Source organism: Trichoderma virens (assembly GCF_000170995.1).
Source record: "Trichoderma virens Gv29-8 chromosome Unknown TRIVIscaffold_1, whole genome shotgun sequence".
Classification (NCBI taxonomy): Eukaryota; Fungi; Ascomycota; class Sordariomycetes; order Hypocreales; family Hypocreaceae; genus Trichoderma; species Trichoderma virens.
In genome coordinates, this window is record NW_014013748.1 from 1,361,650 (window position 1) to 1,387,440 (window position 25,791).

At 47.8% G+C, this 25,791-nt stretch overlaps 9 protein-coding genes across 9 annotated transcripts; 6 read left to right on the forward strand and 3 right to left on the reverse strand.

Moving 5' to 3' along the window:
* Positions 1-485: 485 nt before the first annotated feature.
* TRIVIDRAFT_217764 (uncharacterized protein) lies at positions 486-1,664 on the forward strand (the record flags this gene model as incomplete). Its single annotated transcript, XM_014105906.1, has 1 exon — positions 486-1,664. One exon carries the CDS (start codon positions 486-488, stop codon positions 1,662-1,664), a length of 1,179 nt encoding a protein of 392 aa, XP_013961381.1.
* Positions 1,665-3,054: 1,390 nt separating this feature from the next.
* On the forward strand, positions 3,055-5,382 carry TRIVIDRAFT_33583 (uncharacterized protein; the record flags this gene model as incomplete). Its single annotated transcript, XM_014105907.1, has 4 exons — positions 3,055-3,158; positions 3,264-4,355; positions 4,426-4,672; positions 4,735-5,382. The coding sequence occupies 4 exons, from the start codon at positions 3,055-3,057 to the stop codon at positions 5,380-5,382; spliced, it is 2,091 nt and encodes a 696-aa protein (XP_013961382.1).
* Positions 5,383-5,478: 96 nt separating this feature from the next.
* Positions 5,479-7,419, reverse strand: TRIVIDRAFT_34355 (uncharacterized protein; the record flags this gene model as incomplete). Its single annotated transcript, XM_014105908.1, has 8 exons — positions 5,479-5,777; positions 5,834-6,006; positions 6,048-6,130; positions 6,190-6,584; positions 6,659-6,823; positions 6,887-6,935; positions 6,990-7,014; positions 7,208-7,419. The coding sequence occupies 8 exons, from the start codon at positions 7,417-7,419 to the stop codon at positions 5,479-5,481; spliced, it is 1,401 nt and encodes a 466-aa protein (XP_013961383.1).
* A 579-nt stretch (positions 7,420-7,998) lies between these two features.
* TRIVIDRAFT_188083 (uncharacterized protein) lies at positions 7,999-10,140 on the forward strand (the record flags this gene model as incomplete). The annotated part of the gene is made up of 3 exons (XM_014105909.1): positions 7,999-8,136; positions 8,305-9,012; positions 9,124-10,140. 3 exons carry the CDS (start codon positions 7,999-8,001, stop codon positions 10,138-10,140), a joined length of 1,863 nt encoding a protein of 620 aa, XP_013961384.1.
* A 1,184-nt stretch (positions 10,141-11,324) lies between these two features.
* Positions 11,325-12,268, forward strand: TRIVIDRAFT_34057 (uncharacterized protein; the record flags this gene model as incomplete). The annotated part of the gene is made up of 2 exons (XM_014105910.1): positions 11,325-11,613; positions 11,673-12,268. The coding sequence occupies 2 exons, from the start codon at positions 11,325-11,327 to the stop codon at positions 12,266-12,268; spliced, it is 885 nt and encodes a 294-aa protein (XP_013961385.1).
* A 1,306-nt stretch (positions 12,269-13,574) lies between these two features.
* TRIVIDRAFT_62948 (uncharacterized protein) lies at positions 13,575-15,636 on the forward strand (the record flags this gene model as incomplete). The annotated part of the gene is made up of 2 exons (XM_014105911.1): positions 13,575-13,617; positions 13,670-15,636. The coding sequence occupies 2 exons, from the start codon at positions 13,575-13,577 to the stop codon at positions 15,634-15,636; spliced, it is 2,010 nt and encodes a 669-aa protein (XP_013961386.1).
* A 164-nt stretch (positions 15,637-15,800) lies between these two features.
* On the reverse strand, positions 15,801-16,739 carry TRIVIDRAFT_118849 (uncharacterized protein; the record flags this gene model as incomplete). The annotated part of the gene is made up of 1 exon (XM_014105912.1): positions 15,801-16,739. A coding segment is annotated over one exon (939 nt), but the record flags the coding sequence as incomplete, so codon positions are not given.
* A 2,384-nt stretch (positions 16,740-19,123) lies between these two features.
* TRIVIDRAFT_33876 (cation transporting ATPase) lies at positions 19,124-22,948 on the forward strand (the record flags this gene model as incomplete). The annotated part of the gene is made up of 3 exons (XM_014105913.1): positions 19,124-20,288; positions 20,376-20,774; positions 20,823-22,948. The coding sequence occupies 3 exons, from the start codon at positions 19,124-19,126 to the stop codon at positions 22,946-22,948; spliced, it is 3,690 nt and encodes a 1,229-aa protein (XP_013961388.1).
* Positions 22,949-23,044: 96 nt separating this feature from the next.
* On the reverse strand, positions 23,045-24,841 carry TRIVIDRAFT_34670 (glycoside hydrolase family 49 protein; the record flags this gene model as incomplete). Its single annotated transcript, XM_014105914.1, has 1 exon — positions 23,045-24,841. The coding sequence occupies one exon, from the start codon at positions 24,839-24,841 to the stop codon at positions 23,045-23,047; it is 1,797 nt and encodes a 598-aa protein (XP_013961389.1).
* Between the last annotated feature and the right edge of the window lie 950 nt (positions 24,842-25,791).

Genomic DNA, 25,791 nt, shown 5'->3' on the forward strand with positions numbered 1-25,791 from the left:
AACATTGGAGGACGGGGGTCTGCTGCGACTGAATGACTTGATGCTCAGACCCTCGGCCGGTCTTTGCTTAACCGACTCTCAGTGTTGTATGGTCCTCGCTCCCGCCTGCCTTTTGGTCTAACCAACGGATGTTGGGGCCCGCCAGCAAGATAATTGTCTTAGCAAAGCAAGACGTGGATGGTATTGATTGGAGTCACCACGCCCACAACCCGACTTCATACTCCGCCAACGATGCAAAACGTATACCTAACCGCCGTACTGGAACGGGGCCATGGTCAACACGTCCAGTCATACTAACAAAGGTCCCCCCTACGTTGGTTTACCTACATTTCCTTTGCTTACCTACATTTGCGGCCGTGGGTCTAATCACCCACCCTGCAAATACGCATATTTCTACGTGGCATATGAAAGTGAAGTTGGATCCCGAAATTTAGTAGGCCTTTGACTTTTCAACATGCTCGGCTGTAACGACTACGAAGAGCAAAATGACGAGCATCGAGTTGGATCCATTGCAGCCACCGACAACGACAGAGGAGCCGGGAAAAGTCCAGCATGTTGACGCCATCTTCACTGATGTGGAACATGAGGATCCTCAAGTCTATTCAGTGTTTCCACTGACGCTGCGTACATACCTCACTTACTTCCTCGGTTTTGCCATGATCTTATCAACTTTGACAGCAACAATCTACTTCCCCCTAATCCCTATCCTCAGCACTCAGCTACAAGTCTCTATCCAGGCTATCAACCTCACGGTGACAGTCTACGCAGTTGCACAGGCTCTTTCGCCAGCATTCTTTGCCTCCCTGGCCGACAGCATTGGCCGCCGTCCCGTGTTACTGTGCCTTGTGACACTCTACGCCATTCCTAGCCTCGGCCTTGCTCTCAATCGCACAAGCTATCCGGCCCTGTTAACACTGCGTGCCCTCCAGAGCATCGGAGGCTCTGCCATACCCTCCATTTCATACGGTATTGTCGCAGATATAGCCCCTGTTGCCGAACGAGGTAGCATGCTGGGTCCTATGCTGTCGACGTGCAACGGCATCTCCGCTATTGGACCAGTTATCGGCGGCGCCGTTGCTCATGGTACCAAAGGTGTGAGATGGGTTTTTCTCTCTCTCTTTATTGTTGCAGCTGTGTGTTTGGTGCTGGTTGGGTTCACGCTTCCCGAGACTGCGCGGACTGTCGTTGGAAACGGCAGCGTGCCAGCCGTGGGAATTTGGCGGACGTGGTGGTCGGTACTTCGAAGTAAGAGGTCTCAAAAAGGAGATGGCTCTGATGAGCCAAATCCAGGCAAGAAAAGGCAAGCCTGGCGAATTTCCAACACTTTTGCTTCGTTCCGCATCATTCTCTACAAAGATGCTGCGTTCGTGCTTTGGATGGTTGCTTCTTCATACTCTGTCTACTATACGTTTCAAGTTGCAATTCCGGTCATCTTCTCCGAAATATACAAATACAATGAGCTTGAAATCGGGCTTGTCTTATTACCTGGGTTGGCGGGAATGACGATAGGAGGGATTATCGCTGGAAAGCTCTTGGACAGGAATTACGCCATTACCGCGAAAAATCACAATGTCGAGGCTCCAGAGAAGAACGAGACTTCTCGAATCGACTTCCCCTTAGAAGTCGCTAGATACAGGAATTGCTTTGCCTTTATTCTGATATAAGTGCTTCTGGTCATTGGTTACGGCTGGGCAGTCCACTTTCATGTACATCCTGCTGTACCCATTGTTCTTCAATTTTTTATCTGTGGTACATCGACCCTATTGAGTCACACTGCTAGTGCACTCCTTGTGGACATATTTCCTGAAATGTCTAGCACTGCCTATGCTTCAGGACAGATTATGAGGTGTGGACTCAGTGCTGCTTCGGCTGCTATTATACAACCTCTCATCACTGCGGTTGGACGCGGCTGGTACTTTACAATGTTTTCCCTTTTTATTGGAACAACAGGTGCGGGTTCGGTTTTCGTCAGTCGTCTGAGAGGGAGGCAGTGGCGACAGAAAAGACACCCACAACGGAATGGCCTGTCCATAGAGGCGAGATAAAGAAAACATACACTGCCTGGTAAGGTGCCAAATGTGGCATCAAATATTCCAAATTGGAATCGTCTGATCGGCCTTCTACTGCAACATCAAAAGAATCGGAGATACTACAGCTACTGTTGAGACAAAGGAAGACACAAATAGTAAACTGTCGATATCTGAAAAAAGGAAAATATGTTGCTGATATTAGGCCTGGGAAGTCCAACTTTTGTGCAGCCTAAGTACTCCGTACGATAAAGTTGGTTGGGATTGAATCTCATTTAAATACACGTAGCTAAGCCATATAAACGAGAATTGAAACGAATGAACGAACGAACTTGTGCTGGATTGTGCTAGCAAGAATATGTAACTTCAACGTTAGCTGCCGGGTACGTAGCTCGGTGTATACGAAATGTGTTGTCCTCGTCACAAGGCACAAACGACCATAGGCAGCGGGGAATTCGGGGTCCCGTCAGGCTTTTCTCTTGAGTTGCGTGTCTTAATATATCTCTATATCCGTATAAGACGCCAGATTTGGAGACACATTCTTCCGGTTTTGGAGCATCATGAATCCGCACTACGGAATTGATCTACTGCCGTTGAGTTACTTAACCTGACTAGAGACAGAGCTCACCGCCAGCGTTTTATACATTCGTGCAGTATTTATTATTACATGTTGAGGCTTACACCTTAGAGTTATGTTGATCGTAATGGGTGTATTCAGCATTTAGCACCCCAAGATACCTGCCACTACTATGGTAAGCCCATATTAAAGACAAGTACCCGCAGACCGGCTGACTTGTAGCATTTTAGTCTAGTTTGCTGGATAGTAGAGCTGAAAACTACGAGGTAGTGTCTCCCTTAATAAGCAACAACTCCTCAGGTCTGGTAACCTTACAGAACTCTTACTGCCTTGACTCCTCCACACTTACAGGCCCGCAGCACACTCAATACAGCAAATACACCCCGCAACTAATGCTACATTATCAAAGAACTATCCCATGCGCATAACTGAGCGGCTTCTTTCCAAGACATGTGGCCGGTGGAGCCAGTGAGGGACCCGAACAGTGCGCGTCGAGCTGTCCACCGCCGTCGTGAGCCGACTTCACCAAGCAGTCGAAAGCGAGTCCGCACTGCGTAAGTGCCGTCAGATGCTTCAAGGCCTCGTCTGATTTTTGCATTGATATTGCTATCAAATATGATAATAGAGAGAACTTGATGCTAACAAGCTTCCTGCTTCAGCTGCAACAGCTGCAGCCTTCGACGGATAAAATGCTCGGGTGAGCAACCATGTTCCCAATGTCACCGGGCAACCAGACATTGCGAATATCCTCTGGACTTCGACAAGGTGTCCGTTTCTCGTGCAGAGCTGGAGGCTCTCAAGGCTAGATGCGAAGAGCTAGAGCGACGTAATGCGCCAGCAACTCCAGCATCCGGATTGGTGATATCACCATCCTCCAGGACTGCCTCTACCTTAGAGACGAGCAATACCGGCACGGCCTTCGCCAGCAGCGCCACCACCACTGAGGACTTTGCTCCCTCTGAGGGCCGGCTGCTTCACGATCCAGATGGGACTGCGCGTTACCTTGGGCCATCGTCTGGCGCACACTTTCTCAATCGAGTCAAGGAATTCATGGCAACGATACAGCCTCTTGTCGGCGCCCAACAAGGCTATCCCCCTCATTCAGGACAAGCATTTCTTACAAGCGTTGGGCGCTATCAAACGTTCGACTCGAGGACACTACAGCTTCTGCCCGTTGACCCGTTGCAACTCCCGAGCCAGACGGAGATGACCCTCATGGTCACCGAGTTTCGGTTTTTTGCTCAGGATGGCAACGGAGATTTCCCTAGCGGTGGCATTTTCTACTGGGGCAATCTCTCGTTTGCAAACCAGTTTCCTTATGATGCAGCAGCTCTGCGGACATCAGGCCAACTCGCTCTCTTGCACATGGTTCTGGCTGTAGCAGCTCGTCTGGGCTCTGCGGCTCATTGGAAAGACGAAGATTGTAGCGAACATTTCTTCTCCAGAGCACAGCAGATACTCGGCAACCCCCTTGATATCACTTGCCACACCTCACGCGACACCTCGGTCATGCTTCTTATGGCATTCTATTTGATCGAGGCCAATCGTCGTGATGCTGCTTACATCATGGTCAGCGTTGCCCTACATCTCGCCGTAATGGATGGTGCCCATTGCAGTTGCGGTCAGGGTGAGGACTTGAAACGTACGTTCTGGACCTTGTATGTGCTTGATTGTTGGCTGTCATCTGTGCTCGGACGACCACCCAGCATCTCGGACAGTGCAATTCAATTACAGTTGCCAGAAGAAACGCCGTGAGTCCATACAAATCATAGTTGACCACCCGACTCATTCACCAGCCTGTTCTCTGACTTTACAACACAGTGGATTTCCAAGCCCAGTTGGCCTTCGTGCGCACATAGACCTTGCCAAGATCTCGCGTTATATCGTGTGCAACGTTTACCGAATAGCTTCATCCGATCAGTCATCGGCCACATCTCTACAGCATGTCGAGCATGCTCTTTCGTTACTACGGCAGTGGCTGGCATCCCTGCCTCCCACGCTGCAGATCAACGGCCAGCAATCGAGCAAAGATAGAGCTTGTCTCGTGTTACATCTCATGTATAACCAGGTAAGCATTCTGCAGCTAGTACTGGACACTATGACGCGATTTAACGTATTCGACTCATCTAGGACGTAATCCTTACAACGAGACCGATATTTTTCGCAGCTACCAAGAAAATCCTCGCTGACAGGTTTCTATCACAAAAGTCTCACAAAGACAGGACAGAAAACTACCAGAGTGATTTATACATGGCTTGCGTCGGCCATTGTCGCGACGCCTCCCGCGAAAATATTCGTCTTGGCCGGCTCATTCGCGATATCAGCCCCAGGCAGAGGCTCACTCATCAAGAAGCGCACGCAGTGTTCAACGCAGCTTTAATCATGTTGATGCAGCAGCTTGCTTCTCTCCAATCAGAGTCAGCAGAGACCGATGATGTCGCGTTCGCAATTGAAGTATTCCAGCAAGAGGCGAGGTTAGGGAACAACTTCGGCCTAGATTGTCTCACAGTTCTACAGGATTTGAGCTTTATTGCCCGTGCACTGCCACAGGCCCAAGTCTCCGTAGCGGACGAGCAAAACATATCTGCTGCTACGTTTGCGACCAACAGTGAAGCGAATGGTCCAGTCGAATCTGCCATTACTGCTCCAGAAATCGACCTCCTCGAGAGTTCATCCGACGGTCAGGCTGGAGTAGAGCTAAATGGTGCATTGTTCAGGGAACTACAGACGTGGCTTGAGAATGACTATTTAGAGATATACAATGATTTTAGACTTTGAGAAACAATGTGGAAGCGCTCTTTGTACTTAACTACTGTACTAACTCCTTCATGTTTAATTATTCTGCGAGGCAAAGGGAAATACGTTGTAATAGCATCACAAGCCATAAATGAAGGTGTACTTGCGATCGCCATATCGAGTGTGATCGGTTCTTTCGCGCTCCAATTCCTCCGGAGTCATTTGGGCCATCTTCTCTTTCTTGTATCGGTTCGCAGCTGCAAGAGCAAATCGGTAGCCTGTATAGCCCAAAAGAGCAACGATTGCAATACCGAGGGTAACATAGAACGATGTTTTGTAGGAAGGGCCATATTTGGCAGCAAAAATCTGCGAACCGATGATACCTGCAAGATTTCCAAATCCGTTCGCACCAAGAATCAGCGTGCGTTTTCCCGGCTCTGTTTTTAACCTGTTAGTCGCCGTGTAATTCATTGCTAGTTTTGGAGAAACCTACCTGGTGTGTTTCCGCTTAGCCATGCTACAGTTAAAGGAGCAGACACGTAGCATCCGAAAAGCAAAATGCAGAGACCAGCGTATCTGCCACCGCTCGCCTCGACAGTAACCGTGAGAATCAGCCCGATGATTCCAATGGCAATACTTGCTATGATATGCCAGCCTCTGTCGTGTCTGTATCACATGTTAGTTGAAAGACCAAGAAGTAATGCAACTTGGAGGTGACTTGCCGATGATCTGAACTCAATGCAAAGATGTATAAGCCAACGGCGCCGCAGACGTAGGGCGGCACTGTCATCTGTGGGAAAGCTGTTAGCCAAAGGACTTGAAGATAATGCGAGACTTTGGCCTGCTTACGAGATTTGCCTGGATGCTCGCGAACCCCAAACCCTGCAGAACAAGAGGTAGGAATATGCTAAACGCCTGCGTGGGGACACTGGCACAAATATTGAAAAAGATTACGCCATAGAACTTCCAGTCCTTGGCAGCCTCAATAGCATCGCGTTTTGAGAGTCTGTCCTTCTCCAAGCCGTCTTTGCCGTATTCATGCTGAATAAACAGTGCAGTGTCGCGTCGCATACGTTCTGCAGCGAATTCACGCTCCTCTTGCTTGAGAAACCACGCGGAACCGGGACCTCTAGGAAGTAGGAACCACGCTAAGATGGCGACAAAACAGGTGAGACTGCCCTCAATAACAAAGAGATACTGCCAGTTGAGCAAGCTGCCGCTCTTCAGATGAAAGACACCAAATGCTGGTTAAATGTGTAAGTCGAATGTGTCTAGCTGGAGTGGAATGGTGGTTTTGTAAGGATTGGGCCAGACTTACAGATGGCACCTGAGAATGCTCCAGCAATCGCGTATTGGCCATAGAAAATAGCCACTCTCACTGCCAGATCGAATCGTCCGTAGAAAAATGATAGGTAGGAGACACATGTCGGGTAAAAACCTGCTTCAAAAAGTCCAATCACAAGTCGAATGGCAATCAATGCACCTTTGAGAAGCTAGTTAGCTCCAATGTGCAATTTATAGGCGTTTAGAGAGAATTATGCCTTACCTCGTCCTTTAATGAATGCTTGCCCGATGGTCAAAGCTCCCCAAGAGAACTAAAATGTATATGTTAGGGGGTGGTTGTGTAGAAGTAAGAAGAGGTGGTATACGAACCGCCAAAAATGGGATCCAGTTCTGAGGCCCAACCCATCTACCCATGGCAGCAGAGGGTGGTTGAAAGAGAACAAATGTGATGAAGAATAGTGATACGGCTAAGTTGAGGTCTTCTGGTTCTGCTCCAATAGCCTTGGTAAAGCCTACGTGAATCGCGATTAGTGATGGCAATTCGCTGGCAGCTTGAGTGCTGCCAAATATAGCAATCAGAGACATACCTTGGGTCTCAGCATTACCAATATTGCCTTTATCAAGACCGTTGAAGAGGTATATCAGTGATAGCAAAGGCAGCATGGCAAAGTCCATTTTGCGATTGACTCGACGACTAAGCTCTGCCTCTTCAGGAGATGAAGGCACAAAGCCAATCGGACCAGTCTCCTCTGCGGCCTGTCGACTGTCGACAAACTCAGGATTCTTGCCGTCCATCGACGAATAACCCTTCTCAGGGGTTTCCTCCATGGTGACTGAAGTTGACTCGCACCCTGGCTTCTCTGATTCAAACTTAGGGACGTTGTGAACCATGGTAGCCATGACGAAGTTGATGACCGAAGAGTAGACGCTTGTCCACTTTCCAGAAGCACGATTCGATACTCCGCATTATATATTTCTCCAAGCTGTCATACAGATATTTCCGGGGGGCAAAATCTGGGGAAGTTGGGAATAGTGCCTGCACACCAGGGTAGCGACCCGAGACTCATGCCGAGTCAGGCCATGGTGTGGCGTTCTTATACCCCACATATCATGGCTGCGAGGCTCGGATATTTAGGAAATGATCCAATAGTTCGTTGATTGTGGGCCAGTTTGGGATGGCAATGGACTCGGGTGCTGTCCCGGTGGCGACGCCATTGTCCCACCCGGGTCAATACCCGACGCCCCCTGTTGAGGCCCGTCTGCTACTAAGCTCTTGAATAACTCGTAACCCTTAAATGGAATTCAAACCAGTCCATTCGTAAATTTCCGGACTGGAGAGCATTCTAGTCATTTTTCTTATTCAGTTCAGCCAAGATGGGTTCCTTACCGTCAGCACATCAATGGGGCTACTCTACTCCTGAGGTCTTTGATCCAAAACATGGCAAGAAAGCAAATAAAACAATAGATATTGGTCAAAATGGGACAACTCTATCAGCCAATATCTACGGACGAGTGAGTTTCAGAACTCAATGATTGAATTTGATGATAAATACTAAAAAACCACAGGCTCTTCAGCTTAGTGCGTATCATCCAGATCACGGTATCATAGTCGCTGCCTCTTATGAACAATTCGACGGTACTAGATACTATGATCCATTATACGTACGCGACTATCGGAAGCGTATGCTCCAGATGGTCAATGAAGAAAGTGAAGGTTTCGGCTTATGCATTGGCAACATTGGTTCGAGAACTGCTGTTGATTTGACCGAAATGAACGAAGCCCGCCTTGATTTCGACACAAGAGGTGGTGCTGCGGTTCGTTACGTCGTAAGTGTTGATGAAAAAGGGCGACTTAATCAGAGAGCCCATATCGTCAACACTACCAGCCAAGAAATTCAGGTTGAATATCAGGTCAACCTTCGGCTGAGTGTTCATCGAGCCTCGTACGGACAACTTACTGAAGGTGGCCCGATTCCGCTACCAGAGTGTGAAAATGCTCTCCAGGTCAATGCTAAGGAATCTTCTTTTATCATAAGGAATAGATTTCTCGGAGCTCACCTTAGCGGCCAATTAGATATGGATGGCATTCCTGCACCACTGGTCGGCTTGACAGATATAACCCGGTCGGGTTTGCTGACCGGTGTATCTACAACATATCAGTCTATCTCTATTGCGCCGAACTCTGCAGTCACCATCGGTCTAACTCTACATCTGTCACCCGGATTGAATGAGAACCACAACTTTTCAGCACTGCCTTGTGTCAATTCAAACGCTCTGGGAAATGGATTGGCATGGAAGAAGCCAGAAACTGTTGAAACATATATTGTTCGGCGTAATGTTGACTACATTCTCGGCAACTGCGCAATCCCTGTCTCTGAATCAGCAGTCGCCCTCATTACCGACCATGTAGCGCTGCCTCTAGGTTGGAACCGAGACAACTAGTAAGTACTCTCTCACTCCGGTTTAGTATGTTATGCTAACATCACCTACAGCTGGCAGTGGCGCCTGTTGCTTTTGACCCGGCGAAACTTGACGTCGTTAGTTACACCTACTGCGTACAAGCAGTACATGGGACTTCTCGATCAAACCATCAAGGGACACTTAGAATGGGTGTTTTTCAAGGCTGAGCGGCCCCATAAATTCTGGCACAGGTCATATGTCATAACAGGCAAGCCGAAGGACGGGCCTGTATATCAGCTTGATCAGCAGTGTTACCCCATGCTAGAGCTCTGCGACTACTTTTCAGAGTATCCTAGCGAAAGTAACTTCGTCGAGAAGATTCTTTCCTCTCAAGTCGTCACAGAAATTCTCGACCACATTACCTCAAAACGAGACCTAGATACAGGGTTATTCCCTACTGATGAGACCCCAGGCGACGATGAAGTTATATATCCGTTCCACTTTTCTAGCCATGTGTTACTCTGGTACACTCTTTGCCAACTGGCTGACTTGATCCACTCGGTGCCGACGGCTTTGAGAGATCTGGCGGATAGATTGCAATCACTTGCAGATGAGGTTCGCTCGCAAACGATGCAACATTTCCTGATAACCGACCCCGATTTCGGACATACAAAGATAGCCTACTTGGTAGATGGTCATGGCAAGCACACATTCTATCATGATGGGAATGATATCCCAACTGCTTTTGCTGCCAGTTGGGGATTCTTCTCCACCAAGAAGGATCTAGAGGCGTGGTACAACACAATGAGCTTCGCCCTATCAGAGGAGAACAGCCTGGGATACAGCTCAGGAGGGCCCTTTGCAGGACTTGGAAGTGTCCATTCACAAGGGCCTTGGCCGCTTGGGTACTTTCAAGAGATGTTGTATGCAGATGTCAGAGGTAACAAACGGGCAAAGGCGGATGCTCTGCAGCGGATTATTGGTGCCATGCAATGGGACGGAACCTTTGGAGAAGCGGTAGACGTTAAGACGGGGGAGACCACAAGCAAAGCCTGGTTTAGCTGGCCAGGCTCCATGATAGCGACGGCTATTATCGACAGCCCAGAGTCAAAATAAGCGACCACGCAAGAATTTCAGCCAACACCGCTACCATTTATCACAGCAGTGTTGGAATATCATCATTCTATGTAAACATAATATACAAATAGACTATATCAATTCAAACTTGACAAGGATTAGCTTATAGACACCAACACCTTAAATAACTTGAAATATTCGCATATGTACACACGGCACCTCGTATTATATCTACACATCTTCTTGATTATTTGTTTTTCATGCTACATACTGTTTCGTAATGTCTCAGATTCCAGTTCTGCATGGTGCAATACAAGTCACGTTCAAGTCGAGTGACTTCGGCCAATCTGATTATCCATGCCTCCAGCACCACGACTCCAAGACACACGTGCCGCATGACGGCTCCAAGCACGGCAATTAATTTCCTACCTCCAGTTGCGAGTCATTGACACTAAATGATGACAAAAGGCATGTTGCCGAGGAAATACAAGATGTCCATTGGCACGAGGAAACTGGGGAAACCCCAGCCGCGGGGCTGTAGGCCGATGGCCGGGTAGCTACCCGCTGACTTTCTTACAGTCTGATGTTTCTGTGAGCCTCGTGTCCTTACTGGCTGTCCCACCCTCACCAGGAAACGGGCTTGCATCCGTGGCTCCATTACCCACCATATTGATCTAGATCTCCAGTTCCCTGGGCCCACTAGACATTCCAAGAGCTGCGATATTAGTATTTAGCTAGCAAACGGTTTCCAGCGGGTTGTTCTCTCTTAAGATCAGGCCTGGTTCATTCCAAGCAACAAACCTCTTTGGAATAACGCTTGCCTCGACTTCAACCTGGAGCAACAAGTTCCCTCATTATCACTCGAACAAGAACCAGCTCCAGCGATAAATGCCACTTTCCCACATAGACTCTTCGCAGTCCTGAGGCTAGGTCGCTATTGGTAAGGGCCAGTCCTTTTGGTGCCGCTACTCGCTTTAGATCTCACGAAACTAAGTAATCTCGTAGAGCATCTCAGACTGCCTCAAACAGACTGAGTATAATTCTTATAATTATCTCACAGCGCTCAATTGCTTTTATTATAGAGTAAATCTCACGGAAACTTAATAGTCAACCAAACGTCACCAACATCCGACGATTCTGATTGTCATACTACACGATCTCGGCATCAACGCCAAACCCCGTGCTATAGACTTCTTGCTGTAATACCACAAGGTGCCTATAGCATGTCTTCAAAGATATCAGATGAGAAAGTGCAAATATGCGCCTCGTTTCTGCAGGAACATCTCAGCAACCACCAATCTCACCAGCAATGCCCCCTCGTCGTTGGATTGAACGGCATGCAAGGCGTTGGCAAGACAACACTGGTGGCATCATTGGCGGAAAGACTCAATAGAGATGGCATAAGCACAGCCGTTTTCAGCATTGATGACTTTTACTTGACACACGAAGAGCAATTAAAGCTTGCAGAAGAGAATCCCGACAATCTTTTATTCCAGCATCGAGGGCAGCCAGGTAAACACCAGTCTTTCGCCGGAAAAGAAAGAAGATCGCATGTATTGACGTACTAATAGGAACCCATGACGTTAAACTAGCGAATTCAGTCTTGGTCTCCCTAATAAACAGCCAGCCAACAAAGGTCCCAGTATATGACAAAGCACTCTTCTCCGGACAAGGCGATCGCCTCCCAGAGCAGTACTGGACTGTTGTCAACAGCCAAGGTTCCAAACCCGCTCAAGTGGTCATACTAGAGGGTTGGTCAGTGGGCTTTCGATCCTTGTCATCCGAGCAGATAGAAGCAAAGTGGAATGCCCCCAGTCGGACTTTATACAAGCATAAGCTCGAGCATTTACTTCTTTTGAATGAGAAACTACGACTTTACGAGGCTCTATGGGATTGTTTTCATGTATTTATACAGATAGACTCGGAGCAAGCAGAATTTGTTTACACTTGGCGGCAGGAGCAAGAGGACTGTATGAGAATATCGAGGGGCGATCCGCAAGCAGGTATGACGGCAGAGCAGGTACAGAAGTTTGTGGATGGGTTTTATCCAGGTTATGAGCTCTATACGGAGAGTTTGAGGCAGGGTTGGAATCTTCAGAGGCCGGAAACTCAGTTGCAGATCATTGTTGGACTTGACAGAACAGTCAAACAAATTAATCGCTTATAGATGTTAGAATAGTGACACTAATAATGGTGAAAATAGAGCAAGGGATACGATTTTAAGGTAATAACTCCGTTTCTCGGGCTACAAGCCACGTCTTTATCCACTTGGCCTCATCGTCTCTCCTGGTCTATGAAAAACTCCAACCGTTGATACTACTGTAAATGTATATAACACACAAATGGCCTACTCGAGGAAGAGGAGTTGGCAGAAGAACAGCTTCCTGACCGGATTCCAAGTTTATGACTGGAACTAAGAGGCATAGTCCGCTAGTCATGCTGTTACGTGGTATGGTCCTTACTGCCGCCATTCGTGTATGAAACATGGGCTACAGTATTGACATTAGTATTAGTCAATTCTCGATAGGGATAAGATTGAATAGTCATCTCCCGAGCACAGGCAGAATGGTGCCAGAAGATCCGACACCATTCTAGCTCGGTAGGCGTCACCAAGCAGATCCACCATGAGCTGCAATCATCCGATCTTACAACTGAGTTTACAGCTTGCTGTTAATACGACTATAACATGGAGGTTCTGATCAATTGCCCATAATACGTAGCTCCTATGTGCAAGCAGTTCAGTTGAAATAATGACACAGCCGATTTTGAGGCGAGCTGCAAGGTCTGTCAAAGAGAGCGACACATTTTGGGACATGGTCCCGGAGAAGAAAGGGACGAAAAAGAGTTCCGCCCCGGGAAAGCTTTGCTGCGGTGCTCAGTGATTGCTTCCGCATTTTCTTCAATGTTGGCAGCGCAAACAAGCTTTGCTCGGCCATCCGCTTCCAACGTTTTGAGGTGTGGAATATAGATTCATTTGGCGTGAGGGCCGACGCCGCTGAGCAGAAAGCTCGTAGGCTCCCTCGATGCTTGTTCTTCTATCTTCGTTGCTTCAAAGATATTGATTTGAGCTGTTTTATAATTGCCTATTTAGGAAGAAAGCCTTATGTAACCGAAGGTTAAGCAGCGCAAATTGACATCTTGGTAAACTAGATTTTATGTTAAAAGTTATAACAACCCGACATGTATGGAGCACTTATTTATTAGTCAGAGCCCGCATAGTGCAGGAATGGGAACATGAAGGATTGGCAAAGCACAGTCAGCCCAATCAACTTGCTCTTGAGCAGCATCCTGCCTGCCGGTGAGTCACAGATTACATATTTAGACCTGTCGTCGGATAAACACGGATGAACAGGGTGTGTGTGTTGGTTGGTCATATCCCCCAACAGTCGTGATAGGAATGGAAGAATACCAAGACTTGATTCTGGTGCCAGTACAGCTTTTGTGGTGTGTGTATTTTGCGTCATTTTCCTATGATGGCTCCTCAAAAGATTCAAGTTTGGTCGATACATGATGGAGGTGGGTTACGTCCGTGCTTCAGCTTGAAATGACCTCCACTAATATGCAATAGCGCTACTTTTGGAATGTTCATGGCGGCTACTTAACAAGCCGATCAATAAAAGCCTCTGGCAGTCGCTAGACATCGTTTTCGAGCACCTTAACTCGTCCAATACGGCCGATCGTTTTAACAGCCTCAAGAACGCATATTATATCCATGTAGACGATGGAAATCCGAGCCAAAGCATCCTCCCCGAATCTTTTGGCTCGGCCAGGACGTTTCAGTTCTTCCTACAATGTCTTCGCGCCACGACTGCATCCTCTGGGGGACTTCGACGTGTGGTGAAACTCATTGTCCCTCTGCAGAAGGGGCATATCGTGCGGTCGGATATAATTCCTCTGCGTCTAAGGGACTCTCAATTTGTGGAAACAGCAGTGTCTTTTGCCGAGCCTCTTGAGAGCTACAGCGGCTCAGCAATCACACCCTCAGATACCAGCAACCTTGTGGCACTCTTATCAGCTGCCACAGCTGGCTTGATCTTGCATTATACTTCTGAGAAAGAATCGGATGATGAGATTGAAGCACTGTCTCTCGCCGTGGAATCCGAGCTTGATAATAGGCTCTCGTTTCCCTGGATATCGTCTGAGAACATTCAACGCCGAATGTTGGTACTAGTAGAAGGGAGTCGCGCGCACCCCGATAATGGTGGTACAGCGCCGTCCATTTATCTCGCAGCCGGAGCCCTTGGCATCAACTTGGTGGTCCTAGACAACTCAGGACACTGGCTAGAAGGACCAGAATATGCGCACTGGCGTGAAGCATTTATCCCTACTAAGCTAACGGACCCTCCAGAAGAGGGTTTCGCCGATCGAATTGTCAAATCTGTGAAAACCTACGGCAAGCCAGTGGACGGCATCGTAACATTCTGCGACTCTTATGCGACCCAGGTTGCTCAAGCCGCGCAGCAACTAGGCCTCCGGACTGCTTCACCGGATGCGCTACGCATTGCTACAAACAAGTATTTGACAAGCGTGTTTGCAGGGCATCAGGCCTATCAAGCGTCTAGTCCAGAAGAAGCTCTCGAGATTGTCAGCAAAAATGACCTTCCCTACCCCCTTATCATCAAGCCATGCTATGGGTGGAGTTCGGAGGGAGTATTCCGCGTTGATTCTGTCGACACGCTCACGGCAGCTGTCAAGTCCATCGACACATCTCGTCATGGGTCCGAGTTTGTTATAGAGAAATATTGCTCAGGGCCTGAAGTTGATGCAAACTTTGTCTTGTTGGACGGAGAAGTCCTCTTCTTTGAAGCGTGCGATGATTTCCCCAAAACCGCTGACTCCAACGGCCCCAGAGTCGGGTCGCTCAACACCTTCCATGAATTGAACAGTGTATACCCATCGGCTCTACCCGCTCGCGAAATCGATGTGCTTCGCAACAGCTTCCTCGATACGCTACTCAAGCTCGGCCTGCAGAACGGCATTATGCATCTGGAAGGCCGCGTGGAGTACTCGTCGGTTGACTACAAAACGCAGGATGGAGTTCTCGACTTGCACCCTCGCGACACCGCACCCTCGACTCCAGAGCCCACCGCCTGGCTTATTGAAATAAATCCACGTCCACTCGGTATGACGGGCTCCCAGGTCATTGAATCAACGTACGGAATCGAATATTGGGGTTTAGCCATGCTCATCGCTGTTGCAGACAAGTCTCGCGCTCGCTCCCTTTCTCAGCCGTTCAAGCATGGAGCCCAGTACACATGTGTCATGGTCTTTATTCCGGCTGAATATCCATCCTCTTGTCAAGGCATCTTCGATTCGGACGATATCTGTGCCGAACTGAAGTCCCGCAGGCCAGACCTTGCGAAACACATTAGTCGATGTGGATGCCTGGTCAAGCGTGGGCAGAGGGTGCCGCATCCGAGTTCTGGAGTGAATAGCTTTTTGGCTTATTTTAATGTCTTCTCGAGAAAGGGAAGAAGAGAAGCGCTAGAGTTGGCAGAGAGGGTGCGAGAAGAGGTTCGCTTTTCATTTGTTTAAACCAACCTAGGTATAGAGCCGTTCCTACCTGCTAAGTATATGTATTAAGGTAGCCAATGTATGTATTTAGCATAGGAGTTAATATTACCGTTAGAAACCTGGTCCGTCACATATATGCACTAACTGTAACCCTTACTTCAAATTCGAAATCCAGTAGTATTGACCGCCTGCACTTTACCCCCCTCAGTCGTGCCGTTGATCATGCCACCGCCAGTCGATACATAAAGAATATGCCAATCCCCTCTCGTTCTTCCAAATTTGCAGGCCGTCGCTGTCGTCACTTCAAATGAGTTAGACGCGCCAGCAACAACCGCGTATTTACCATCCGGAGCAGCTGCGAATACTTTGTTTTCCTTGTTTGCCGCTATCCATTTAACATTCCTTTCACCAGGGCCGTATGTAAAGTCATCAATTGCCACTGATGGCAGAGTAAGAACTTTCTCAGCTGACGTACCATTAGCGGCTCCTCCATTCTCGTTAACTTCGATTCGATACATGGATGTTTCGAGATTACCAGTCACAGGGCTAGCTGTTGCTGTATCGTTTGTGAACCACAGATAACCGCCATGGATATGAATCCCATTTAGACCGATGTTAACGGCTGAAGAAGCTTCTCTTTCCGGTGAAAATTGAATCGCCTTGTCCACCGTGCCTTCTTTCATGTTAACGCGCCAAACAACGTTTAAGATTGAATCTGCTAAAAGCACCAAGTGATTTCTTTGAGGAACCGTTGTTGCGCCGTTGAGAAGAACCGCATCAGGAAGGGAAGCAACCAATTCAGGATAAGAGGGCTGACCACGAGTGAAATCAGCTCTCCAAAGACAAGAGGTTCCCTTAATAATTCCTGCTGACTCGCTAAAATTTCCACCAGCCACAGCAAAAACATCCTCGGTTGTCTCCGTTATTCCAAAGAAGCTTGTAACTGCGTCTACAGTAAACAGGCGGGTAACGGTTGGCGTCTGACAGTCCAAGTCTGACACCTCATATAAGGTCGCATTTGGTAGAAAACTTGTAAGAAGAAGATTACCATTTGAGCGAACGGCAATATTTTCGATCCAGATACCGGCAGGAAACTGAGTAATTACCCGGCTAGGAAGAAGATGCGTATCAAGGCGACGTAATTGATGGATTGAAGCTGATGGTGCATTTAGCGAAGCGGCCAATGTTAGGAGCTCGCATGCTATTACAATGAGAAATGATATCATTGTTATGACTATGTACTCTTGTCGAGAAATATGGTCACTGAATGCTTTATAGCAGTATAGTTCCTAGGCTGCAACACAATTAATACGCCTCGCGACCCCTATATATACACAGAAATATTGCGGTTACATCATCTTGAAGCAGCTCAATGACGTCTCGAACTATGAACGCGAGCCCCTTTCCGCTAACCCACTTATATTTTATACCGCTTTCTGTATAGTTTGCTCATATGATGAATCCTCTAGTGCTCTAAGGATATCCAATTGAAGGATCTGGATAGCGGACAGAGGCTCGCTAAATCCTTCGGTGACTATGTAAACTCCGTATGCGTCATACCGATTATTACTGAAGTCCAGATGGAGTAAGTCAGACCACATATCAAGGGGCCACCGCTTGACCCACCTGTAGCGATAGGATTCTCGTCGTCAATACCTATACAACTCAGCAAAGCCTCATATTGTCCTTGTGCTCAATTTGGTGTTTGTCCCAGCTGGTCAAGCGCCAATTATGATGCGTCACAACGCCGTCTTTTTAAGGCCCCGCTCTGCCGGGGAACCAATCCTATAGCCACCTAAGATCAGTTCTCATTTCGGACACTCGAGCACAGACGCCCTATATTATTACGCTGATAGGAAATGTCGTCTGTCCGCAACATGTAAGTGCTGTTTGCCTGATGTATCTGGTGTGCTTCCAATTGATGAAGCATGCTTTCGAAGAGTGATTGCTATATCGTCACCGCTTACCACTTCTAGGTGGCTAAGAGTCGCTCAAGCTACTGAAATCGTAGATTGTCATGGAATGGAGTCCAGTTACAGTGGTATACCCTTCATAGCAGCATCAAAGGTGTGAATTTGTATTGCACTTTGTTCTCATAACCTTAGCCTGGCTTCAAAACCTCATTTATCTTCTACTGCTTCTAGTACTGCTTATTAATGTAAACACATTAATCGATGTAGATGCCTGGCCAAGCGTAGCCAGACGGTGCCGCATCCGAGTTCTGGAGTGAATAGCTTTTGACCTATTTTAATGTCTTCTCGAGAAAGGGAAGGAGAGATGCGCTGGAATTGGTAGATAGGGTGCGGGAGGAGGTTTGTTTTTTATTTATTTAAACTAAGGCATAGAGCCATTCCCTACCTGCTAAGAAGTAAAGTAGCTAGTGTATTTAGTATAGGAGTTAATATTATAATAGGAACCTGGTCTATTACAGTATAGGTAGAGTATAATAACTTGGCCTTATTTGTATAATACCAGCCTGCTAAATAAGGACCTATACATATACAAAAGGCTAATTAACTATTAGATAATATGTTTTTATAACTGTAACGAATTTAGTTTATATAGGTTAAAATTATTACTGAATATAAGTTAGGAAATAATAATATATCATAGGTTACCCAATTACTGCGTTGGCGATATCCCTAGGCGACTAGGAGTAGATTTTACTGTTGCTGATATATATGTATTGTTGCTAACCGGGTGGTTGTGGCAATGATTTGGGCGCTTATTTTCACGGCTCTTGCTGTTCAATTAATTGCCTAGCGGCAACAATTAACTTGAGAATGTACGTCTCTTTTATTGAATGCAGCCTAGCGAACCGGTCATATCCAATCATGATGGAACTGCTTATGCTCTTTTGGAGATGGCTAGGTTTTGCGACATTGTTCATGTATCATTTAGCTACCACATCATACCCCCACCCGAACAAAAATTTGGCAATGTTGCCAAGATATCAGATAAAAGACTATGCTGTTTAGATGCTCGGTATAAACAGGTTGTCCGAATTGTTTTGTTCAGATCGTGGCGTTGCTGCGCCTCCACCACTTGCTTCACAGCCTCATCGCAACTGATACAGCGCAGGTTGCCAAGCCGGTAGCAGAAACCTTGAAATTCAAATTATCTCAAGATCGCAGGAATTCTTGCTGGCATTTAGAGGCAGATGATGACATTGTTCGCAGCTGGCTATCGTCTGTAGCTCATTATCTGACTACTGCACTTATAAAAAATCCCACAACCCCCTCATCATTCGATCATTATGATGGCCATTTATGTGGTTTCAATGCAGCAGCAAGACTTTGACATGGACTTGTCAAACAGGTCTCTGAGCTATAGATGACCTATCGCCTCTACCAACATTAGCTTTTCAGTCTGCCTATGAAAGAGGTATAACCTCCATACATCTGATACCCGCCGTAACAATTCAAATCTTTTTTATATGAAAAGAAATCTGACTGTACTCGAATAATGGTATTAAAACTAACGACTCTCGTTGCAGTACGATCACAAGATGCAGAGCATACTTCAAGAACCAAGAAATAATTTGCAGGGCTCATCGAAGCCCATTGTTGCCGACATAAAATCTAGGAACAAACGTCTACACAACAAATCCAGTCCTTTAGGAGATATTCGACAACCCAGCATCTCTACTCTTCGACCTGATCCAGGAGAAGAACATCTATTTAATATTGGAAACAATCCATTTGCTTTCTCCCCAGGCCAGTTAGGGAAGCTTATAAATCCGAAGAGTCTTGCCGCTTTTGTCGCTTTAGGAGGACTCCTTGGGATAGAAAAAGGTCTACAGAGCGATTGTCGTGCTGGCCTGGGTATTGATGAGCAGTATATTCTTGAACCAATCACGTTCGAGCAGGCAACAACTGTTCCTCCATCACCTGGCTTACTCAAGGGTAGCCAACGAGGCAGGAATCTTCCATTCGTTGGTACCACTGATATATCAAGAAAAAGTTTCGCCGATAGAAAACGGGTGTTCGGCGAAAACCGGTTACCAGAGCGAAAATCAAAATCAATTCTCCAGTTGGCCTGGATTGCTCTGCATGATCATGTGCTCATACTGCTCAGCGTTGCAGCTATTGTCTCGCTTGCCCTTGGACTATATCAGACATTTGGACAAACGGAACATGAAGGTGCTAAGGTTGAGTGGGTTGAAGGCGTGGCCATCATTGTTGCAATCGCTATAGTTGTCATCGTCGGCGCGCTGAATGACTGGCAAAAAGAACGTCAATTCCAGAAACTTAACATGAAGAAGGAGGATCGCTTTGTCAAAGTAATCCGCTCAGGCAACCCTATGGCCGTGTCCGTCTATGATGTAGTTGTGGGTGATCTTATGCTTCTGGAACCAGGCGACGTTATTCCGGTCGATGGTGTCTTCATCGAAGGCCACGGTCTAAGTTTTGATGAGTCTTCAGTCACAGGCGAGTCTGACTTGGTCAAGAAGGTCCCAGCGGACGACGTTCTACAAGTGCTCGTTAACGAAGAAGCACCAGAGCTTAAAAGGTTGGATCCGTTTATCGTCTCTGGAGCCCGAGTCTTGGACGGAGTTGGGTCTTTTCTCGTTACTTCAGTTGGACAGAACTCAAGCTACGGTCGGACCATGATGTCACTACGGGAAGATCCCGGACCTACTCCTTTACAATCTAAGCTCAATGTCCTCGCTGGTAAGCAACAGTTTATGACGTCCAACCGATGATGGCTTTGCGCATTTGAGCACTAGGAGGCTAATGAATATATATCTATCTCTCTAGGCTACATCGCAAAACTTGGAGGCGGGGCTGGGTGTTTGCTATTCATTGTGCTGTTTATCGAATTTCTTGTTAGGCTTCCAGGAAACAACGGATCGCCGGAAGAGAAAGGACAAGATTTTCTACACATTTTTGTTTTAGCTATCACTATTATTGTCGTTGCTATACCCGAAGGCCTACCGCTAGCGGTAACGCTGTCATTGGCATTCGCTACTAAGCGCATGACCAAGGAAAAAAACCTCGTTCGCCACCTTCAATCATGCGAAACAATGGGCAATGCCACAGTCATCTGCTCAGATAAAACCGGTACCCTGACGGAAAACACCATGACTGTGGTCACCGGCGCACTGGGCGGCGAAGCATTGCTATTTGGTGAGAAGGATCTAAAGCTTGAACTTGATGGTAGTGAGCCTTGGAGGCAGCACGATCAAACGAAGGATAAAAGGCTAGCCGGCGCATCACTGGTACATATTGAGATGCAGCAATATGGCCAAATTCCTGCAGACCAATTGTCGTCGAAACTTTGCACAGAGTTTCAAGGTCTATTAAGAACAGCTCTAGCCGTAAATACTACCGCCTTTGAGAGCGAAGAGAACGGCAGAACGGTATTTGTCGGCACAAAAACCGAGACGGCCCTCCTTGATTGGGTTCGTCAATATTTTGGACTTGGACCAGTCGCTATGGAGCGTGCCAACAGCTCACTAGAGCGATTATTCCCATTCAAATCAGAGCACAAATGTATGGGAGCCCTCATCCGGTTGTCTAAATCTGATGGCTACAGCAGCAACGCAAAGTATCGACTATTTGTGAAAGGCGCACCTGAGGTTATACTAGCGCAATGTAGCGCATCACTGGTCGAACTATCGAAATGTGCCTCCAGTGTGCCGATGTCAGAATACCAGAAAGAGGCTATCAGACGCATCATTTTTGGCTTTACGACACAATCGTTGCGAACTTTGGCTCTCTCGTATATCGACTTCCAGCAATGGCCCCCTCATTGGCTCCAAACCGACAACACAGCCGCGGGTTCTGACGATATTGAGCTCACCGATGTTCTTCGAGACATGACCTGGATTGCCGTTGTGGGGATTAGAGATCCCGTTAGACGGGGAGTCCCTGCTGCCGTGGAAGCTTGTCGAGGAGCGTCGGTATCAGTCAAGATGGTGACCGGTGACAATGTTGAGACGGCAAGAGCAGTCGGGAGAGAATGTGGCATCTTGAAGACTTTATCAGGAGAGGAAGGCTTGGTGATGGAAGGGGTTAACTTTCGCCAGCTTTCCGATGACGAAAAGGCAGCAGTTGCCAAGGATATCTGTGTTCTGGCCAGATCCAGCCCAGAAGATAAACGAATCCTCGTCAAAACTCTACGGAGCCTTGGTGAGATTGTCGCCGTGACCGGGGATGGCACGAATGATGCACCAGCTCTGAAGGCTGCCGATGTTGGCTTTTCTATGGGTTTATCTGGTACGGAAGTTGCTAAAGAGGCATCCGACATTATATTAATGGATGATAACTTTGCGTCAATTGTTAAAGCACTTGGTTGGGGACGGGCTGTCAACGATTCCGTCAAGAAATTCTTACAATTCCAGCTTACCGTCAACATCACGGCAGTCGTCGTGACATTCGTTACGGCTGTCTCTGACAGTCAAGAAACTGCAGTGCTCAACGCCGTACAACTACTTTGGGTTAATCTCATTATGGACACATTTGCAGCCCTTGCGCTCGCGACAGATCCGCCAACAGGAAGCGTATTTCAACGTAAACCAGAGCAGCGGACGGCTTCTCTGATTAGCCTTATTATGTGGAAGATGATCATCGGCCAATCCATCTATCAGCTGATTGTTTGCTTCGCATTATGGTTTGCGGGCCCCAATCTTGGTTATCCAGAGCCTCAATTGAAGACTCTTATCTTCAACGTTTTCGTCTTCATGCAAATCTTCAAGCTTATCAACAGTCGTCGTATTGATAACAAGCTCAACATATTCGAAGGTTTGCATCACAATTGGCTGTTTGTATTGATGATGTCGATAATGGTTGGTGGACAGCTGATTATTATTTATGTTGGTGGTGATGCCTTTGTCGTTGTGCGGCTTACTGGCGAGCAATGGGCCATCTCAATTGGCCTAGGTATTGGTTCCATCCCCGTGGGCATTCTAATACGCTTATTCCCTGACGCAGTCCTACGAAAGTGTGGCGAGAAGATTAAGAACATATGCCCACAGTGGCTGCGCACCTCAGTTAAAAAGAGGGGAGGAGACGATGATTTCCCCTCTGTTGAAAAGTATAACGCGGTTTTCTCAAATATCAGGGATGACCTTGAGTTTCTTCGAATTGTTAGAGGGGGGCGTATTCAGCTTTTGTGTGAAAAATTAACAAGAGCTCGTGAATTGAGGTCACAGCATCATTCTAAGTCAAGCATTAGCTCCTGCGGCGACGTCGAAGATAGGAGGAGCGCATCACTACCTTCGAAACAGTCGGCAGTTTCGCCTATGTATTCAGCGATTGGAATGCCCGGTATAATGGCAGCTAGTGTCGGTGGTCTGTCTCCATTGGAAACACGATCTTTTATTAGCTAGTATGCATGTCGCAATGGATTTGCAGCCTCGATAGCTATAATAAGCAGATAGCAGCATCGAAGATGTGAACTTGTATTGCACTCTATTCTCATAACTTTAGACCGGCTGCAAAACCTCATTTATCTTCCACTGCTTCCAGTACTGCTTATCAATATTGAGCTTACCCAGCTGATTGCTGCGAAACGTGTCCATCGTAACCTTCTCCCCGTTGATAGACCAATTGTTGATCTCAATCGCCATCTTGCCTGACCCAAAATCGTCAACTCCCTTGACGTAACTTTCTGCGACTTCGGAAACTGGGTTCAGTTCTTGTTGAAACTCGACGTTGCTGATCTTAAGATCATAGCTCTGCAGAGGCGAAATCTTCAGCAAGCCCGGGCAGGGACCTTCGCAAACCACGTTGGTGATGGACGCGGCGAGCTGCTTCTTGAAATCGCGCTTCTTTTTCTTCTCCGGTGGGTCATCCTTGTTTACGTAGAAAGGCGACGCTCCGATGATGGCGGCGGGGACGTAATCGTTATGCTTGAAGTACCGCGTATGGATCACCCACAGGTTGCGAAGGCTGAAATGGCTTACTTCCCTCAGATCCCACCCCATCTGAATCACTGGATCGTTGTGGATCTTCCACACTGTGACACGATCAACGTCGACATGGCCGTGGTACGCCTTGATCGCATCATCGTTGCAGTGGTAGAACACATCGCGCATAGTGGAGTCAGGGTTCAGCTGTAGGCCGTCGGTTTGGTAGTACCAGGCCCCGACCTGCTTGTAGTCCTGAATCCTTGCAGAAACGTGTATCTGGTCATTCGGGTCCTTCATGTCCATCGAGTTGAACGGCGGGGCGGTGATCGTGGGCCCGGCGCAGTGCCACGTCTGTCCAGGCACTGGTAGCTTGTGCCACCACATGCGAAGACTCTCCCAGTCATGCTTCTTACCATGGTAGCCCTCCTTGGGGTTGGCCGTATAGACATAATGCTCCCCAGAGAGGACACCATGGCCGGTGGCATAGAGGTGCTTATTCTTTGTGGTGTACTCAATCGCACCCTTTACATATGCGCCGGGATCGAAGTGCACCCAGTACGTGTTTTCGTGTAGGCGTATGTGATTCTGTCCAAGTCTTGGGCTTTGTCCATCCTGTGTCGAGTTCATCCAGTACACGCCGGGGGGAAAGTAGAGAATAGCCTTGGACCCCCAATCTCCTTCGTATATCGGCCCAGGCTTCATGACTGTTGTGTTGCTCTCGGACATTGGAGGAGTCACCTCTGCTGCTGGGAAAGGGCTTGCAAATATGAGCAGCGCATTTCTGGGCTCCCTGCCCACTAGGTGGCGGCCATCCTTGACGTATTGGGTTCCATCGGAAAAGTATTCAATGATGTCGTCCCTAAACTCGACAGAGAACTTGAAGCCATCGGGGTTCCGGGGAACACGAATAACAACGGCATCCGACAGCGCTTTAGCCTCAAGATGCAGTGCAGTAGGCCGGATGGTAACTTCGTTGAGCTTGACTCCGTTGCAAGGCGTGATCTTCACTTCGACATCGTCATCATACTCGAATTGTGACCACGCCATGCTGAGATTGGCCTTGTGCTCCAACTCACTAATACCGTCGCCGTCACTGCATTCATCCCAGGTGAACCGTTGGGGATTCGGCGAGTCGACGGGGGTTTTGAAGAAGCCATTACCACCTCGGGGAATCGATTCGTAGACGAAAGAGTCGTACCACGGGGCATCAGCGGCTCCGGCTGGGGGCGCGCTACGCACTTGAACGCGGTATGCATGAGATTGCCGTACCTTGTTTTCGTAGATACGGATTCTCTTGCTGTCCTTGACTCCCCCCTCTTGCCACCATGTGTGCAGATTGCGGGTTGAGACTGTCTGGACACCAGATGACATGATTCCGCAAACCGAATCTAACAGAATTATATCAACGGGTGAACAAGTGGAATAGCGGGCCAAAGGTGGAATTCTTTTGCGCTGGACTGAAAAGCGCAGCTAATGGAGCGGACGTCACACCGGGCTATAAGACGTTGTCAGGATTCAATTGTGTTGCAGACCAAACATTTTCAGCTTTCAGCTGGACGGATATCACATCGACGTACCTTCACCTGGAATGACTAGCCCAGATCCGGTATCTGGCAAACGTTGAAGAGCTGAGGATGCGGGAATGCTGCTTAAGGTATATGTAGCTAAGTTGATGCCCACCACATCATCACAATTGTGCGCCGCAAGCCACATGCGGCCGAGCCTAACCATGCCGGAAACGCCTCTTCTAGGGGCATCGTGCGTCTCTGTACGCACCGTGACTTGCACATGTCTAGTGCCAGGCCGAGAGACTATCCATATACGTTGCTTCAGATGCAGAGCATGACGCGAGCAAGCCATTCTAGACCCTGTGCCGCCCAGCACTATCGATGTCCAGCTAGCAATAGACTGCGCTTGGCGTCTGCGGTAGATCCCGTGGCGCGCAGCCATGAGATCTTGCTCAGCTGAAAATAAGCCCTTCCATTGTCCTAAGCGGTAATCATTGGCCGCGAGACCCAACCCTTGCGCAAGCTGAACTCCTCAATAGTTGGACCCACGAACGACCAGACTATGGTAGTGTCAAATCGCGGCCCGCTCCGCTGCACTGGTTTGTCCGCACGTATTCAATCCCATAGGAGACATTGAATGCCGTATCCGTGATGGAAGATTGTGATAAAGGCGTGGTCACCTAGAGGAGCAGCTCATCTTTCTCGCCCAACGAAATCAAAGGGCATTTGGCTCTAGAACTTCTTTGCAATTACTACCGCAGATCCTCAAGTGAATGACCTGATCAAGGTGCTCGAGAGCACCAGGTCTTTTCG